The sequence below is a fragment of the Podarcis cretensis genome, assembly GCF_951804945.1.
Source record: "Podarcis cretensis genome assembly, chromosome: 12".
Lineage (NCBI taxonomy): Eukaryota > Metazoa > Chordata > Lepidosauria > Squamata > Lacertidae > Podarcis > Podarcis cretensis.
The window spans coordinates 29,907,376-29,927,318 of NC_137181.1; the positions used below are offsets into that span (position 1 = coordinate 29,907,376).

General features: G+C 41.1%; 2 protein-coding genes across 3 annotated transcripts in view; one reads left to right on the forward strand and one right to left on the reverse strand.

Moving 5' to 3' along the window:
- Nucleotides 1-4,950: 4,950 nt before the first annotated feature.
- On the forward strand, nucleotides 4,951-12,306 carry C1GALT1 (core 1 synthase, glycoprotein-N-acetylgalactosamine 3-beta-galactosyltransferase 1). The gene is made up of 4 exons (XM_079948188.1): nucleotides 4,951-5,324; nucleotides 7,514-7,754; nucleotides 9,117-9,784; nucleotides 10,300-12,306. Exons 2-4 carry the CDS (start codon nucleotides 7,529-7,531, stop codon nucleotides 10,522-10,524), a joined length of 1,119 nt encoding a protein of 372 aa, XP_079804314.1. The 5' UTR covers nucleotides 4,951-5,324; nucleotides 7,514-7,528; the 3' UTR covers nucleotides 10,525-12,306.
- The window catches only part of COL28A1 (collagen type XXVIII alpha 1 chain), an 82,587-nt gene continuing 73,957 nt past the window's right edge, over nucleotides 11,314-19,943 (reverse strand). For both annotated transcript variants that reach the window (XM_079948159.1, XM_079948158.1), the window contains exon 36: nucleotides 11,314-19,764. The gene's annotated coding sequence lies outside the window, so the exon portion shown is untranslated. The remainder of the gene's footprint in view (nucleotides 19,765-19,943) is intronic.

The following is a 19,943-nucleotide window of genomic DNA, read 5'->3' on the forward strand; positions in this document are numbered from 1 at the left end:
CAATCTCTCCCATCTCAGTTCCTACCAAGCACCAACCTCTGCTGATTGTCTCCAATCACAGTTCCATTTTAGCTACACATAGCCGATAGTCATTATCTCATCTATCCTAAGCTATTACTATCTTGCAGTAAGTTAATTTTGTATTGTGCGGCTACTTACTGCCAATCAATTTTACTGGATGACCCTACATTCTAGTATTTTGAGAGAACTCAGTTTACATACGCTGCCCATACAAACCACGGGGAGTCATCACAAAACACAGAGCAAAATTTAAAGTTCAGCAGAACTCTTCATCAAACTAGATTTTATAGACAGGAAGCAGGGGGAGAGGAGAGAGGGGAGAGAATGAGAAGAACCTTTTTTGGGGGGTGCGCTGAATGTAGCCGTAAGATTTACACAGCTACTCTTTGAACGCTTCTAGGCATCTTGTTTATTGAGCATTCATACCAGTTTGTTTGCAGGCAGGTTATACTTATAGTACACCATTCTGCCAAAAATTGTTATCCTACGCTTTCCAGTGCATTTCCCCATCACTTTTCTTACCTCAAAAGTCCTTTCTACAAATCCATTTTAATTGTTCAATCTGAATTTGAAAACTTTAGGCCAGGGACAAAATAATCAGTACCCTTTTTTGTCACAAGGTAGAGCTGTTGCTTTGCCATCCAAATCAACTCAGCTTCAGCTGAATGAAAAAAAAGCTATTGTGTGCGAACATTTACAGAACACTTACAAAAATGACCTGTATTTGGCAATATCCTTCAATAAGAAGCTTGCCAGAATTAGGTCAGTTTTTCCAGGCAGTTTTGAATCTGAGAACCAAACTACATGTTACATTTAGTAGCATATACTCAGACACCACATTACAGTATATTTGACATAATAATCAAGTATTTGTTGTTGTTGTTGTTGTTCAGTCGTTTAGTCGTGTCCGACTCTTCGTGACCCCATGGACCAGAGAACGCCAGGCACTCCTGTCCTCCACTGCCCCCCGCAGCTTGGTCAGACTCATGCTGGTAACCTCGAAAACACTATCCAACCATCTCGTCCTCTGTCGCTCCCTTCTCCTTGTGCCCTCCATCTTTCCCAACATCAGGGTCTTCTCCAGGGAGTCTTCTCTTCTCATGAGGTGGCCAAAGTACTGGAGCCTCAGCTTCACAATCTGTCCTTCCAGTGAGCACTCAGGGCTGATTTCCTTCAGAATGGAGAGGTTTGATCTTCTTGCAGTCCATGGGACTCTCAAGAGTCTCCTCCAGCACCATAATTCAAAAGCATCAATTCTTCGGCGATCAGCCTTCTTTATGGTCCAGCTCTCACTTCCATACATCACTACTGGGAAAACCATAGCTTTAACTATACGGACCTTTGTTGGCAAGGTGATGTCTCTACTTCTCAAGATGCTGTCTAGGCCTGTCATTGCCCTTCTCCCAAGAAGCAGGCGTCTTTTAATTTCGTGGCTGCTGTCACCAATCAAGTATTTACAAGTACCAAATATTAAGACACAATAAATGGGAATATTTCTTCTTAGTGCCTTATAGGTGTGTACTGAAATAGATGAGGCATAGGTTTCAGCTAAGCAAAGTGATACTCACGGATTAATTTAACAGGTTCGCATTCTCTGAAAATGTGTTTGTAATGGAGTATCTGCTTCAAACATTGAGATAGTATTAAAACCTTTGCTGTGCACATTCAACACAATTCTTCATTCCAAGTCAGAGCCCAACTCAGCTTTCACATCCCCATTTTCAAAGGGGAAAGAAAAGGAAATGGGTGTTACTGGAAATTCAGTCCTGTTGAATTCAATGGGATTTACACTCCAGCTACACTGCATAACTCTCCCTGGGAGAAGGCATGGCCTAGAATGGTGCAGAGGAATAGTATCAAAAGAGCATTGCTAAACGATACTGGAAAAGATAAAAGATCTGAAATAGTATACCAAGATACTCAGGAGCAGCCTATATGTTACTGGAGTCCAATTCAAGATGTTAGCGTATAAAGACCTGAACAACTTGGGACTTAGATATCTGATGGAGTATTTCTCTCCACATCAGCCAGCCTGGACCCAGAAAACAACCAGAGGCAGGCCAGTGCGTGGGGTGGGGTTTGCAGTGCTGTTGGCAACTGTCACTCATTGTGCTGGAATGCCAGATGGGTTTTTCCCTGTGACAGCAACCTAACTTTGGCAATATTCTCCTCTAGAGTCATGGATGTTAACATCATTGCTGGCCTTTTGACACCTGCACATAAACCTATATGTTGTCCCAGGCTTTCAGATGGCTTGTTTAGTTTGCCCTGGGGTTGTAGGCCTGCTGTATTTTTCATTGTTCGTACATCTTCGCTTTGATTTTAAATTGTATATGGTTTTAATCTGTATAATCTGTATTTTTATTGCTGGAAACAGCTTATGGGTCCTTGGGTGAAAAGCAATCTAAAACTCTTCTAAAGAAATAATATTTTAAAACAATTGATCATTCCACAATGCTGAAGAGGCAAATGCCCATTTATCACATAGCCTTTTGATATAATATAGTCACCACAAAGCAATTATACTGTGTCCATTTCAAAAAGCATCTTTTAATGTCAGAACAGTAGTTCATTTAGCTCAGTATTGCTTATGCTTGTTTTTTACAGCCCATCCTGAAAATGCTGGGGATGGAGCATGTTGTAAATGCTGACAATGAATATCTTGAAAGGACAGATGGCAGGCACATGGAGTATGTTAGCTGGATAAGCATATGCAATCCAATGTAAGACACTGAGCATATTTGAAAGCAGCAACTCTGCAGGAAATCTTTAGGCACACACACAGGTCCTAACATGCACACTTGCAAAGATGAATAAGCGTTTCATGAACTATAATTTCAGTCAAGCCTTTCATTCAAGCCTTTATCTTTCACAAAGATATTTTTATGATTTGAACTCATGCTGAGTTGAACTCCAGGAAGGGCTACCAGGATATTAGACCTTGCTCTACAGAGCAGGCTGGAGCCTAACAATGATTCTTCCTCATTTGCCCGAAAAACAAACAGGATCTAGATAAAGTAATAAAAAAGCTGTTTAAAAGTGGCACCAGAGGTTAATTAAACAGATGAAGCCAAACACACTGCTAAATACACTTCTATTTTACCATAAGCTTGCAGTTACTTCCTGCTTTGCGCATAAACAGAACTTCAAGGCTCACTGGACTATTCCAGTTTTCCAAATACTTTTATCCTCATCACACTGAGGTAAGTTTTGCATGACCCTGCACTGCCTGCAGTGTGTCCATTTAAAAACAGATGTAGCCGTGGAGGGGTGTGTGTGATGAATCCTCACACCTGACATTGTGGGTGAGTGTATAACAAGATTGCAATCACCACTACATTCAAGGGGGCCGGGCACATGCAGTGTGGAAAAGGCATGGACCACCTAATCAAGGAGTTTTCAAACATCCTTGTGGACAGCAGGATCGAGAACCAATTTAGACTGAAAGCAACATGTTGATGAGGATAAATTATTCCAGATGAATAAAAACTACATTTGTGTGCTACAAACAGGTTAGTGTGTACACAGCTGTTATCTGATTGTAATACCATTGGCATCACGTATCTTAAATCAGCTGTGACATTCTTGCCTAGGAACATTTCCATTTGAAACATTTTATGTGTGCTAACTGAGTAATTATGCAAAAATTGGTTGGTTGGTTTTGCATATGACTTGATGGCTATCAGGTTTAGATGAACCTAGACATTTCTGGTGTGGGCTCCATAAAGCCTATACTGTATGAGGGAAATAACTGTGTGTGTTTAATAATATCTGGGTATCCTGCCACTTATTTCACTAACACAACGAGAGATAAAATAAATGCATAGTGGCCAGTCTCAAAGAAGTGTGTTGGTGGTTGTAGTTGAGTTCACTCTATCCAAACGTCAGACTGTTAAGGGCCATTTTAAAATGCACAGAAGGTAAGAACATTACGCATGACAGACAAACTGTTGTCTACCTCCATGGGCATAGCCAGGATTTTTGTTAGTGGGGGCAGGACTTGGGGGGGAGGACTTTTGTTTGGAGGGCAGAACCTATGTGATTGGTCACTTAGTTGTTTTACTTGATCTGCCGCCGCCTTGACTACACCCATGTCTTCCTCCCTAACAGTAGACCTCTCTCTCTCTCTCTCCTTTCTTTTAATCATCCTAAGCATCCCCTTGGTACATGTATGTAGTACGATGTGGTGCGCCTGCATGGAAAACTGAAATAGTAACTTGAGTGCCCATGTCCCTGGGGCTGTTCATGCATTCTACAAGCATAGCTGTTTCTGGCTGCTACAGGAAATGCTACTTATATCTGAGCCTGAAGAGGTAATGCAACTTCTGTTGCATGGCAGCACACACTGTGCTGACCTGTATTATGGGGTAAACTTCATGCCCCGAGTTTTAACAGGGGCACAGTCAGGATTTTTGTTGGGGGAGCACAGAACCTCAGATATGTACTGATTTTGATGGGGGGCTATGCCTTTGACAGGGCCACATTGAACCCCAGGATTGAATTTCCTCACCCCTGCTCTGCCAAATTAATCATAATTTATATTCTATCTTTTGCAACAGCCCTATAAAACACACAGGGAGTGCCCTGCACCCAGGGCAAAGAGCAAAAAGCAAATGGGCATGCTTATTGTTCCCCAAAACAAGCTGGCTTTTGGGGATGAAATGCCGGGCCGAGGCTATGGTTGCCTAGTAAGAACTTTTTATTATTTGTTTGCTTGTTTAGTCAAAGGGCGCGACTCCCTTAAGCGACAACTCCTCGGGCTGCAGCTGAGTCACGAGGAAATGAAGCCCTCGGGGATTAAAGGGTATTTCCACCCAGAAGCTGCCAGTTATCCATCCCCGGAAAACGGCCCTGGAGAGGGAAAGCAACCGCCGGCGCCGGGCTGCTCCTCCTCCCTCAGCTCTGTCACCAGGTGGGCGGGAAGCGAGGCCGGCCAGGCGCCGCCCCATCGCAGGGCCGCGGGCCGGGCTGGTTGGCTCCGTCCTCGGGCCTCATGAGGCAGCTGGCTCCGGGGCGGGCCGGCCTAGGCCCTCCTCCTCCTCCTCCTCCTTCCTCAGGTCGGGCGGCCCGAGGGTAGCAGGATGGGCGTCGAGTAGGCGCCGGCCTGCTCAGAGGAGCCCTCGCGCGATGGCCGTGGCAGGGCCTCGCTCCCGAGCGCCGCTTCCGCCGCCGCCGCCGCCGCCGCCTGGAAGCCTCTCGTGGCTCCGGGGCGCCTGAGAGGAGGAGGACGACGAGGAGGAGGCGCCTTCTTCCACCGCCCCGCGCCGCCCACCTCGGCTGTCCTGGCCGAGGCCCGGGGCAAGGTGAGGGGAAGAGAGGGAGGTGGGCTCGCCCCGGAGGAGGCGGGGAGGGCGGCGTGGCGAGCCCCGAGGTCGGGGTCACAAGTGTCGTGTGGAAACCATGTCGCGGGTGGGAGATTTCCGGCCTGGTTCGACCCCGACGAAGCCTCCCAAGCAGCTTTTAGGGAGAGGTGTCAACTGCCCTTTTAGCCGGGGCGCCCTGGGGCCAGAAACATGGGCGTAGCCAGAGGGGTTTTTTGTTGGGGTGGACCTCAGATTTGTATTGATTTTTACTGTTTTTTGGGGGGAGGCCCCCTTAGCTGTGCCCACGGGCAGAAGCTCCCCGCCCCCCCCCAACGCAGCTGGGCTCGCTTACTACATCTTATAGTAGTGATTGATCCACCCCGTCGCCATTGGAGGAAAGCGGGGCTGGGGCGGCTTTTCTGGGTTTCATCCCAGGATCCGAGGGCTCCCAGCCCCATACTTGGAAGCGCAGGATTCCATATAAGTGCTGGGAGGGAGATATCATTTTATTTCATAGAATTTATATACACACTGCTTGATTGTGGCCTGTGGAAATAATAAAGTAATAAAAAAAAAATAGGAGAATTGGCAACCTTCAAAAACAGTGGGAAGCCACAGATAAAACACACTTCGACTTTCTGAATTTCCAGGTAAGCCTGTCTAAACAAACATGTTTTTAGAAGGTGCCGAAAGGAGGACTGCGAAGGTGCCTGCCTGGTTATCATCACTAGGCATGGAGTTCCAAAGTGTAGGTGCTGCCACCTTAAAACATGCGAGTTCTTACAAGTGTGGAACGGGGATCATGTGGCACCTGCAACAGTGCCAGTTCCGCAGATCAAAGTTCAGTTTAAGGAGATCTTATAGGTTAACTACCTCTATACCAGCCTACTGCTTGAGCTTGCTGGAAGCTGAGTATTTCACAAGAGGAAGTGGGGAGGCAGCTTGGCAGGGTTGTAAAGGCCACCTCAGGAGTGGCAGGCGCTGGGCCTTGATAACACTAGATAACACTGTCTGAGGAAACCAGCTGTCAGAAACAGGAAGTTTCTGAAGTCTCTGCTGTGTCGAGGTGCCGCCCCGAGGGAGTATTTCTGTGAACATTTTGAAAAGCACATGTTGCATGAGCTGCAACATAGGAGCAAATCCCATTTAAAGTAGAGGATATGGTACTTCTGCTTGCAAAGGATAGATCTGTTTGGCTGTAGTCCGAGGTACGTTTACCTGAGAGAAAGCCCCATTGAATGCAGTGAGACTTACTTTCGCTTAAACATGCACTAGATTTTCTCATTAGATGGTTTCGTACCTCTCTGCTGCTGTTGGTGCAGAAGCCTGAAAGACAAAAAGGGATGGGTTTTTTAAAAACCACCTGTGGTCCTACAGGAAGGTGGTTTTAAAATGTTTAAACTTTCCTGTAGTTTTTTTGTATCACACCATCTATGAAATGTATTCTTTTCTATAGCAGTTCTAGTCCTCCAGCACATATCTTTTTCTTGTGGAGTTTTAAATATTAGGGAATGCTTCCCCCCCCCCATATGTTAACCACTTCTCCCAGTATGGGAATATGTGGGAAGGAGGGAGCCGTGTAACTTGCACCAACTCTTAGAAAACGTGTTCCAGTTCTTTGCTGTTGCTGCTCCCAGGATAGGAGTGGGATAAAAAGTGTATAAACACTGGTGTATATATAAAAAGTAATGAGTGACACTCTAACCACTATACCATACTGGTGCTCACACTATTCTCCCAGCATGCACACTTTGAATTTGTGCTGTTAGAAGATGAAACACACAATATATATTTTTCAGTGTAAGTTGTTGACCAATATTACTTGTCAGTCTTCAGATTTCTTGGATGCCTTTTATTACACACTTCCCCAATTTTAAAGCAAGTTTATAAATGGAAAATTTTAAACATGAAATTATGGATGTGGCCGTTGTTGGTTATTACTTTATTGTTATACTTTCTTATGAAATGGCCAAGATTTATATTTTACTATGTTTAGAAAAACAACATGTTTTTATACTAGTTCAAAACATAGTAAAATATCTTAAGTATGAGGCACCTTCAAAATGAGGTATAATCACAAACTAATTGCATGGAAAGAAACAGTATGTTCATATGGTCAGTGTTTTTCTGCATTTTTATCTTATGTTTTCAAGCATAACATAATTAGTGTTCTTTCTCTCTCTCGGCAGAAATCTCTTCAGGAAATGGCATCTCCTAAATCCTTAATGCATTTTTTGACCTTTACATTTGGATCAGCAATTGGATTTTTCTTATGTTATTTGCTATTTAGTTTAGTGTTGGAAGAACAAGTTAAAGTTGAGCCTCATCTCCTTTACAACAATCCTCATGGCCATCACTCAGATGATGATGATGAAACCCATCAGCTGAAAGGACAAATGAATTTCAATGCAGATGCTGGGCAACATAAAGGTATATTTATGCAGCTGTACAGAGCATTACAGTTTAATTTTCTTTACAATATATAACCTTGTACTCCCCTCGAAAATGGATTGTACACATATCCCATGTTATAAGTATTCAAGCTAAATAAATAATCCATGTTTCTTTCTAGGATACAGGCTTAAGTTTTTCCCTCAATTGTTTTGTAGCATTAAAATGTTCTGAGTCCACAATTAAATGCTAAGAGAAACCAAATGCCTAAAGAAGCCAGCAGCTCATTATCACATCTACTTTGAAGTGAGTTACATTGCATTAAATGTGGCTTATTCTCATGGAAGTGCGTATATGATTGTGTTTAAGCTTGTAAAGCTGAAAACTTGTTGCTGGTGGCTCTACCACCCCCCTACCCCCCCAAAAAAAACCCCATAGTGCTGATATCTGGGAATCTGATAATTTCTCCATCTTCCCAACTCTGGCACTCAGATATTGTAAAAGTGCCTGGGAACTTGAAATAGTTTTCTTATCCTGTTTAAAGGGGATGGAGAATATCTTAACATAATTTATCATTTAAAAGAAAGTGGATGTCATGATAAACTTTAACTGAGGTGATGTTCATTTGCAGAGTAGACAAGGTTAGTTCAAAGCTTTCAGCATACATTTACAAATCTTTATTCCATTAGCCTTGCTCAGTATCACCCCTCCCTCAACATTCCAAGTTTGTAGAATCTTGCACCATAAAGACTGCTGGAGCAGCTGTCCCCTTATTGTGGCTGCCAGAGCTATGGCAAAACCGTGTTTGTTTTGAGCTTTCTTTAGAAGTACAGTATATACCTTTCTGATGTGCCAACTTAGGTATTGTATCTGTCATTTAGTTCAACATTCTTTGTTTTTTGAGGGTGTAGCTCTAAAAAGTGGCATACAGTGGTACCTCGCAAGACGAATGCCTCGTAAGACGAAAAACTCGCAAGACGAAAGAGTTTTTCGTTTTTTGAGTTGCTTCGCAAGACGAATTTCCCTATGGGCTTGCTTCGCAAGACGAAAACGTCTTGCAAGTTTGTTTCCTTTGTCTTGCAAGTTTGTTTCCTTTTTCTTAAAACCGTGCATTCAGGGGGTGCAGTTGCGACTTGACTTCGAGGAGCAACTCATAGCACGCGGTGTGGTAGCCTTTTTTGAGGTTTTTGAAGACTTTGGTGATTTTTGAAGCTTTTCCAAAATCCGTGCTTCGCAAGACAAAAAAATCGCAAGACGAAAAAACTCGCAGAACGAATTAATTTCGTCTTGCAAGGTACCACTGTATAAGTATTTGGAAGTGCTTAAATATGTGGTGTTCTACTTGTGTGAGAATTCTAACATACTAATGGTATTTTGCAATTTTGCTTCCCCACATCCCAGATGAAAATAAAAATATTGCTGAAGAATTGTACCAGAAAGTAAGAATACTTTGTTGGGTGATGACTGGACCTCAAAATCTGGAAACGAAAGCCAAACATGTCAAAGCTACTTGGGCCCAGCATTGCAACAGAGTGCTATTTATGAGCTCCGAGGAGAACAAAGACTTCCCAACAGTGGGATTAAAAACCAAAGAAGGCAGGGATCAGTTGTACTGGAAAACCATCAAAGCTTTCCAGTATGTACACGATCACCATCTTGATGAAGCGGACTGGTTCATGAAGGCAGATGATGACACGTATGTTGCACTGGACAACTTGAGGTGGCTTCTTTCAAAACACAGTCCTGAAAAACCAATTTATTTTGGAAGGAAATTTAAGCCTTTTGTGAAACAGGGCTACATGAGCGGAGGCGCAGGTTATGTGCTCAGCAAAGAAGCTCTGAAGAGATTTGTGGATGCTTTTAAAACCAACAAATGTACTCATAGCTCTTCTATTGAAGACTTGGCATTAGGCAAATGCATGGAGAGTATTAATGTAGAAGCTGGAGATTCCAGGGATACAACTGGCAAAGAAACTTTTCATCCATTTGTTCCAGAGCACCACTTAATTAAGGGATACCTACCCAAAACCTTTTGGTACTGGAATTATAACTACTACCCTCCCATAGAGGTAAGATTTTTGCAGTGATTGGAGCTATTATAATATCTTTTCACAGTCTAAATAGGCCACTAGAAAATACCTTTTAACTTTGTCTATATATAGCTGCCATATACTGTCATGTTGGCCCATCCAATTGAGAAATGTATTCTGATTGTTTTCTATACGCACACACACACACACACTTGAATGTATCTGAGCCTTTCTATATTGAATCTATTTTTTCTAACACTTAAGCTTTATGGCTATCTTGCCAAATAAAACTGGGCAGGTGGGGGAAGAAAGAGTTTGAAATAGTCTTTTTCTTATGTCCCCAAAGTGATTCTGCTATAGTTGGGTACTCTTATGACCAACTCTGAAACAAAGTACATTTCAAAAGAAAACTCTTTTTTTGCTTTTACATAACAAAAAAACACATCCTGAGCACTGATTAAGTGACAAACCATAGTCCATATTAACACTTAAAATATATTTAAAACATTTATTTCTTTATCTTGCCTGTTCATGTTTTTTCTCTTTCACGGCAGGGTCCTGGCTGCTGCTCTGACCTGGCAGTTTCTTTTCATTATGTTGACGCCACCACTATGTATCAGCTGGAGTATTTGTTTTATCATCTCCGTCCTTATGGGTACCAGTTCAGGTACAATCCTGATGCTCCTAAGGATCAAGAAAAGCAAAATTTAAGTGATGCAGCAAAGGGTGATATAAAAGCCAAAGCTGAAATGGAAAAGCCTTTGAAATCCTCTAAATAACATGTTTGGTACTGCACTGAAGGCGCCTTATGGAATGCTGAACTAAAACATTTAGCTTACAGTGGAGCTAGATGGATTTCTTAAATAATTATAAGTGTTCCTTCATGTGGCTGCAGCCAGCAGATTCTTTTCTAATCATGCTGGTAGCAAGGTCGTTTCACATGCCATGAGGACTGCAAGGTCACGTCTATAAAACTTCATAGTGAGGAATTAAATGTCTTTAATCTTGATTCAGTAATGTATGCACACAAATCTTATATTGAAACAAATATCTGTTTTCCACATTGACCCACAATATGCAGTATTTTAGTCGTTTTTATCATGAAACAATGTGTCAATTCTTGGACACCTTCAGTTAATTACATTAGATACTGTTGCATTCTTTGCTAAAGGATTCAAATGTGGAGTATTTAAACAGAAGCTTATCCTGTCAAAGTTAGCAGTCAAGAAATAAGCCTCCTGCTTAGATGCCAAAGTTTAACATTTAGATCTAATTTTCGGAATGTTGGTGAATATGTTGGGTTTTAGTTTCATACATTGGAAGGAAGTCTGAGAGTGTTTGAGATGTGGCAGAAGGTTAGGTAGAAACTTGAATGAGAATCTTGAGTTCTGTAGTATTATAATGGGCACAGTTTCACTAGATAAATTAAAAACATATCCACATATATTTATCATGCTTCATCCAGAAAGTTGATTACTATAAGAACTACTATGATAGTACTATAGGAAGCAGCAAACTGTCCATAGCTCCATTCTGGTTTAATGCTATTGATTCCTTTTTTAAAATAAAAGAAAAAAGAAAAACCTTTCTTTGTTTATACAGCTGGACTTGTAACATAATGTGATGTTATGTTGCCTGTTTAGAATGTTAAGTGTTTGTTAGTTTCCTTTAGGGTTAGATGGCTGTTATTATTTAGTTCAACTTTAATAGTATATTCCTATTTCTTGTGTGACATCCTTTTGGTCAGTCTAAAACATGATTTCCCCTGTGTGTTTCAGATGGTTGTGTTGTTGTGTTAGGTTGTTTTAAAACAGATCTTTATCCACACATGAAGGAGCTGTGTACTTTGTGCTAAACTTAACAGTAGTGCAGTTTTCCTGTAGCCATCATGCACTCACACTCTAGATACTGAAATATTTTTCCCCACCCAACTTCAAATTTAGACTTTCTCGCTCTGTAGTCCTGCTAAAGTGATCTACCAAGGCTTGTTTTATGTTTGCCTTAAATTCATCATATTGATGATAACAGTGAGATTTTGTACTTGATGGTGTTTGCTGGTTAGAAATCATCGCCAAGTTTCCTGAACTCATTACTATGTGCTTTTTAATTGAAATGGAGCACTGGAGAATTACCACTGTCTTATAAGATTGTTTACTTCGAGGTTTCCATATGCAGTACACCTCTGCCTCTCTCCATTGTTTAGGCATGAGATAATAGTATTGTTCTGTTGCCACTGTTGCTCTTAATGAATGCTCAGTACAATCTTAACGTTTCTTCTTAACTAGGTAGGCTTTACCGCACATGAAAATAACAGACTAGATTTTTAAAATTTATACTATAGAATTGTCTGTGAAGTTTTGAAAACTGAAATTTCCAGAATGGTGCAGATCTTGGCTTTTAGACATGCTGTTTCTCTGTTAAATCCATCACAAGGGGAAAGTGCAAAAAATAATAGGCATGCCAAATTCTCAGAGCATCTCTGGTGACAGATGCATTGCTGAGACAAATGTTAAGCTATTGCTCAGTAGTAGAATAAATTTTTGCTTATGTGATATGTAACATCTTTTTAGTCTCCAGCTTGTTTATACCCGTCTCTTCTTTTGCTCGTTTCGACTTTAGTGGCATTCATCTGTCCGACCCTTGTCACATGGCAATCTACCTCAAAGTATTTTCCAAGCACCTGGTATAAATTGCCACTGCTTTAGTGAAGTGTGTGGCTAATCTTCAGATGGGGAGAGTGAACTATTCTAAGTCATTTTGCATTAAAGCATCAGAATGTCTGTTAATTATTAGACCCTTTCTATTCATGAGTTTAGGTAGTTGAATTGCTGTCAGTTTGGCAGCAAAGGGGTACTCATATCTGCATACTTGAGGGACTCTCTAGGTTTACAGAAACTAAAATAAATTAAAATTAAACTCTCCTCAAGGTGCATGGAATATTGATGTCAGTTGAGTGAAGATAAAGCAAACCAGATATAGGGGTGGGGTTAGAAGGAATTGACCTTCTCGGGCACCTAACAGCTTACAGGAAGTATGATGAGATATATTGCATCTGATTAAAAAACCTCTTCTCTCTGCATTATACAGAGATGTTTTAGAAATAAAGGAAAATATATATGTATATGCATTCTGGTTTGGAACCTGAGCCTTCTAGCACTAACTATAGGAACATAGAAAACACAGAAATCAGCCTTATAGCCAGACTGCTTGTCCACCTAGCCCTTTATTGTCTCCTCGAACCAGCAGAAACTCTCCAGGATCTCAGGCAGAGGACTTTCCCATCACTTTCTACCGGATACTTTTAAGCATCCAAAGGCCTTGGAGGAGAGGACTTTGCCCCTGCTTTCCCCTGTGAGATCTGAAAAACAATAGAAGGCTACCCGTTCCGGGCTGGTGGGAGCCCTGAACAGGAGCAGTTATTTTTTGTGTGCTGGGAAACACAGCAGCATTTTCTTGCAGGCGGCACCTGCATGCTTGCATGCTTAATATATTCTTTCATCTGGGGTGTGCTTGACAATCATTTGTATTGACATGGCCGCTCCTGGCATTCCAAGGAGACAAGATGCTGGCTCCTGGGAATTCAATAGATCAGTAACTCAGCTGGTCCATTGAGTCCAGACTTCCCTAATTTGTTGCCACAACTACTGAGTTATTGTGAATAGTATAAGACTCTCCCTCTATATGCTTAGTTGTGTATATTGTTACAAGATGCATGGGATGAGACTTTTAAATCCTAGAATACACCCAAACTAAAACACCTTAATTTTAAAATATTGAAACTTTTTTGTTTATGGAAATAACAGCAGAACAAATAGTCAATTCATGAAGAAGATCAGTGTTCTACTCAAACCTGGCATTTTGCTCTCCCCTTGTTTATACATATCTGAACACTCTTATCAATGCCTCTATTCTCTCTCATCTCATTCCCTCCCCCCATACACTCTTTCAGCGCTTCTAACTCTCCCCTCAACATGTCATTTTAAAAATATGTCAGAATCTACCCAAATGTTTCGTCACACGCCCCTGCTGTTAATCATTCTCCCTCTTCTGTTACACCCCCCTTCCGAACAATTGTCTGAATTTGATGTTCCATGACAACAGAAAAGACAATAAATCATAGTTTAAACAGTACTACTGAATTCCACAGGTCTGTATTCCATTTGCAGAACTCATTTGTAACAACCCCTTCCCTGGATCAAATGGAAACTTCACAGTTAATAGAGCCAATATGTACAATGCCCATTGAACTGTCACAGGTGTCATGTTGATGGTTCCTTTTAAGGAATCTGATTTGAAGAACCACAACTGGTAATTCAGAGTCTCAGCCTCCTTCAGTATATCTGTTTCTTCAGAAACAAGAATGAGGCCCACATTTAATCTAGGCATACATTTCTAAGAAGGATGTTTCTTGTAGGAGTCACAGAATAATTATTCAAAATTCCAGCAAGGTTAGCAGTTCCTTGCCCTCCTGCAGTGACAATTGCATATTCACCTGTATCCCCAAGTTTAATGTATGAATACAATTGCCCGTTTGCATCCACAGTCAGTTGAATTTATTTTCTGATCCCTGCATCTTGGCAGGTTCTAGACGTTAAAGCAACGTTCTTGTTCCCAACTTACCAAGGTTTCACATTTTTTTCCTTTTGGTTGAGGTGAAGTCCCCAAAGTTTTATGTTGTCTTCACAGCTGTTTCTTCAGGGCTTAAGCCCCTCTGTTATGTTAGATTTAGAGTATTCAGTAGCCTTTTTCTGGTTCCCAACAGCCAAGTCACTTTTGCACAGACTCAAGTCCAGATCATAGTTCTCTCAAGTGGAGTGTGTTGGACAGTCATTTGTATTGGCATGATGACTCGTGGTGTTCTAAGGGCTCCTGTACAATTTCTGCAAGCTCTTGCAGGAATGAATATGCAGCTACTGCCTCAACAGAACCAATCTTAATATGGTCCGCTACAGAATCACACCTTAAGTTTAACTTCCTCCCTATGTCTAGTCTTGCTGTTAACTCAGCAGTGGTGGAAAGGGAATTCCATACTACATTAGCACAAGCTTCAGCAAATTCAGGTTACTTTATTTCACTACTCCTTGGCAGATGAATTATCACTTGGAACCCTCTCAAGATCAACTTCTGCAACTGTTCATGCTCTTTTGGTTCCAAATCACCAGTACTTCAAGCCACTTGCCCTGGTACACCATAAGGAGCGTGAACAGAGTGCAGGTCTCAACTTGTACCTGGGCCACTTAACACCATGAGTTGGCTCTTGGAGAGTGCTGTCTCTAAGCTGAACTGCTGTGGCTCCTGAACCCTCTCGGCCAAGGCTACCTGGGTGGTTCTGTGTATGCACTCTTAATGCACATTCTCTGACTTCTCTTGTAATAATCTTCAATTCATTCTTCTTTCTACGTCTCTAAGCTTCATTCCATGTTTCTTCTGGGCCTTCTTCTCCCTCTACTCCAATTCTTGGCTCTCTGTTTCATTTCCAGACAGGACACCTCAAGCTCAAGCGCCATTTTTTAAACCTCTATGGAATCGGGATTCATCCCAGCGTCTTTGTTACCTCCATTTGAATTTGGTGCTTTCTTATAAGGCATTATCTAGCCTCTACTACCTCTCCAGACCAAAATAACACTTGACTGCACAGCTCTGGGTCTTCTCTTAAAGTTCCGGGTCACCAAAATTCTGGGGTATTCAGGACTTCACCAGTTTTATCCCATGATTTCTAAATTCTATGAATTTAGAACTTTGCTGCCAAGTTGGGACATCTTGGGGTCCTATAGAAGGCCCCTGGGCATCATTAGGCTTGTTTTGTCAGCTGGTTCACTCAGTCTAGACTTTCCTATTCTCAGAACAACCTGCTACCTGCGTGGATCAGCCAAAGATGTGGCATGACACTTTGATCCTAGAATCATCAAAGCCAGAACACTTAGATGAATTTAAGAACATTAGCTGTATTTATAGATAATAGTATGTCAAATGATAAAGAAGAACAAATTGTTTTACTATACTAACCTGGCATACCTGACTTCTCTCTTTACAGCTGTCATAACTCTTACCTATGCCTTTCTTCTCTCTCCCCTCAATTGTTCTTGTTCTGATTCCAGTTTTCCATCATACACCCTTACTGTCAGTCATTATCTACTGATTTTTCTGTTCCACAGTGGATCTTAGGCAGTTTCACATTATTTGCTGAAGCACAGTTACAGAAGTCCTTAGTAGGGTGGTTGGGGGTATTCCTCATTCCTTTCCTTTCCCCTGTAACTTTCCTTTCCCCCATGACATCCGAAAATCACTACAAGGCTCCTGCTTCATGCTGTTTAGAGGTCCCAATAGGAATGGCCCTTTTTGGGGCTTGGGGATGCACTACAGCATTTTACCGCAGGTCCCACTTGTACATCTAAAGTTATTTCAGTTGGGGTCTGTCCATCATTTGTATTGGCACAGCAACAATAGTACCACATAGGGAGCAGTGTTTTGCTTCATACATTGGCGCTTGTTTTATTTGCTGATTTTCAAAGTAAAGACTTGGATCTATTTCCACCAGGTACCTCCACATGTTACATATCACATCATTCTAGAAGATCCCCACCCACCCCCCCAACCCTCAAAAGCAGCGGCTGTAGCTGGAAGTCTGAGTGCGCACCATTATTTAGCCTGAGTGAGCCACCGTTGTTCAGTATTGGGAGTGCAAAGGCTACCACTGAGCCAGCTAAACATTTATTTACTTTTTTGACCAGGAGTGCCTTTAGCAGAAGGAGGCACAGGTTATCTTCTGGGAAGCAGCTTATTACTGTGGGGTTCAAGTTTTCTTCCACCCTTTTCTTTAAACTGTTTTCTCTCTCTCAGTGTTGTATGTTCAGTGTAGAGAAGCAGAATAGCACCCAGCTGCCAAATTCTGAAGCTCGACTCCTCCTCGTTCATCACATCCCTGATCTTGGTTCTAAAAGATGGAAATTGTAGTATTCTATTAAATATCCAGTATTCTTAATTACAAAAGCATGTTTGCATCTAAAGGCACAAGAGATCCCTTTAGGTATTGGTGTACACTCTTGTGGATTGGCATAAAATAATGACTAGCTGAGTTGGCCACGTCCACATCATAGGCTTAAAGCATGACTTTCTCCAAAGAACTGGGGGACTGTATTTTGTTACAGGTGCTGGGAATTGTAGCTAAGGGGGTGGGGCAAACAACAGATCCCAGAATTTTTTGGGGGAAGCCGTAACTATTAAAGTGCTACAAATGTAGTTCCAGCGTATAGTGTGGATACGAACATTGCTGAACTGAACATCAGTTTTGATCTGCATTGCTTTTGTATTCTTTTGTGTTATACAAAATGTGCTTGTCTTGTTCAGCTTGTGAAAAAACATTCTGCGAATTGTTTCCTAATCAGATTATTTTAATCACTTTTCGTTGAATTCACTTAACCATTTTTAAAGCATCTTTTAAAGCAGTGTTCAAATTACTTTATTGCCAGAGTGATGAGATGACTTCTGTACATATTACACTTCTAACTTCTTTGTGTTTCCATTTGACTATAATAATAAAGGTTAAGATTGTGAGACTTCTATCTGTGGAGAAAGTATAAGCTGGTCCCATCCTTGATCTCGATGTATATTGTAAAATGATACCATACTCGGATTGTAAAGCTTTTTTTGTTGTGTTTCGTGTATTAACAATGTATATTGTGTACAACAAACTGTACAAATCTTACTAGAAACACATCTGAAAAGATAAACTTAACTGCTGAGCAGTGTATTGAGTTTTTAAGTGACAGGCTGAGGGTTTTTTCACAGCAAACGGTGGCTGACTGGTTTGTTCATGTGATAAATATAAATCACTGTTTTTAAATATCATCTTTGAAGTGCCTTTCTCCATTTTTTAGCAATTAATTTAAATGAAGTGCACAAATAAAAATAACTTATCTCAATTAAAAAAGAACTCCCTTGTGGCTTTCAATGGTATATGTTGTGAATTCCATTATAGTGTTCTGAGCAATGGATCAAGAGATACAAAGTGTTTGAGTTGTATCTGAGTTTTACTATTTAAATGGACCCATACTAGTCATGACTGTAACTAACACTAGTTAAAATCCCCTTATATGGATGGATACTGTGTTTATGATGCTTCTTCCTGGAAAGATGGATCATATAAAGAGAATCAAAAAGCTGTCAGATCTTTGGCTCATCTAGCTCAACTTTATTCTGATGCAGCAGCTGACATGTTTACTTTACTATTGTCACCTGATATATTTGTTTTAAACTCTTTTTAACATTGTATTTTAAAATTGCTGTAGCCCACCCTGGATGTTGTGGTGAAGGGTGGATAAGAAATTAAACTAAGCTTTATAGGGTCCCACTTATTCTGCCAGCTCTGCTACCTCAAATCAAGAGAGCCCCTTTATCCTGTGTTTTCAGCTACTCTCTTCATTGGAGCTTCAGAACAATCTCTCTGTGCGCCAATAGGTTAACCGTGTGCCTGAATTAAAGTTTACTTATGTTGTACTACTGTAGATTTATTACTTTTTAAAATTTAAACTAGAAATCACCACAAAGAGCCTGACTCGGTGTGGTGTCAGAGTGAACTAATAAACCTATGGCCAAGATTCAGGTGGGGTGTGGTAGCTATTTATTTCTTCACTGGAAGGCCCCTATGTGATGATACCTGATGGCTCTGCTGTTTATAAAGTGCAAGGGCAAAACCTTATTGGAGTATAATAGAGAAAACAAGGCAAGACCTTGTGTGCTGAATGATGATAAGCACATTCATGACATTTACCAGATACACCTGGCTTAGGTCTATGTAAATAATTAGTATAAATGGGAGGCACTGCAAATGACAGGCATGTACATTAATTCTAATCCACTAGTCCATGAGCAAGCTTCTACTGTGGGGGTGGAAGTGGCTAACCTGGTCCTCTAGATGATGTTGGACTACAGTGTCTTATCATCCTGGACTACAGGTCAGCACTGTAGCTCAGTAGCTAGAGGACCACAAGTTAACTACTACTGCTGTGTATCAAACCACTTTCTAAATGAGGAACCATGGCATAAATGAAACATGCTGTGGACATCCCTAAAGGAGGTGATTGAATTATCCATGTTTTAGTGTTCAATATGTAGAAAATTACACAAATGCATAACTGCAGCATTTCCATGTAAAAAGAGTGGACACACCCCCTCTTGTTCATATAATCAGTTTAATCATTACCCATTTAGCTTATACAGTACTTTTGCGTAGTGGTAAGGTCCAAAAAAAATACACTTATGTACATCTTTCAGTGCTTTTTTCTGTTAAAATTCCCCTATAAATTGATTCTACTCTTTACTGCACTCATTTGTACAAGAGCCCTGAGAAATAAAAATGTGTGGACTTAGCTTTAACAAAAATCCCAAAATTACCAGCCCTGATCTGGCCATAAGCCATTTTTGTTATTCGTCTGAGCTTAACTGGAGTAACTTGGTGGCTCTTGTTGTGATGAGGATACATATGGAGGGCCACCAGTCCTGTGTGTTGAGCTGCCCACCACTACAACGGAATCTTGGCTACTGTAGACATCTAAAGGGAAAGAAAGCAAATGCCACGTCTTTTGATGATCCTTGGCTGCTAAATGTAGGCGTTCCCATTCAAAGGCACTTTTTTCCACTTGTTGCTTTGACAGATTTTACCAGTTTCAGGTATCCTCCATTGTTCTGCTCTTCATTTCCAAATAACAAAAGGTCATGCGCTACTAAAGCTAAACATTAAAATCCTTGGTATCTTTCTTGTTAAAAGTTCCTGAAACACTGCCATGGGCAGTACTAGAGCTAAAACACAAACACGGAAGTATTAAGATGCTTTTTGGTGAGTGAAGCTATCAATTACGAAGATAATATGTTCTATAAAATCCACTGAATGCATTGTAAAAAGCAGCAGGCGTGGTACAAAACTAGTACTTGCATTAACACAGCATTTGGAACTCTCTAGTATTCTTATACAAACTCCAGGAATAGCTCACTTTGTTTTCTTCTCAAAGCTCGAGTTCTCTCTGTAAAAGAACACAAAAACAACATTCATACCTGAAATACGTCAATGGAACCTTTTCACTTCTGTAATAAGAGTATTCTGCTCTTAACTAGTGCAGCTCTAAATATTAACTCCCTCCTGGTCAAACTTCCAACAAGCAGCCTTGAACTTTTTAAAGAAAAGGCAGGCAAGAGATAAATA

Bases quoted from the DNA above. Each gene is read 5' to 3' on its own strand.
- C1GALT1 (XM_079948188.1), top strand. From the start codon at position 7,529: ATGGCATCTCCTAAATCCTTAATGCATTTTTTGACCTTTACATTTGGA. The intron at 7,755-9,116 runs GTATATTTATGC...CCCACATCCCAG, and splicing joins AGATGCTGGGCAACATAAAG to ATGAAAATAAAAATATTGCT. The intron at 9,785-10,299 runs GTAAGATTTTTG...CTTTCACGGCAG, and splicing joins ACTACTACCCTCCCATAGAG to GGTCCTGGCTGCTGCTCTGA.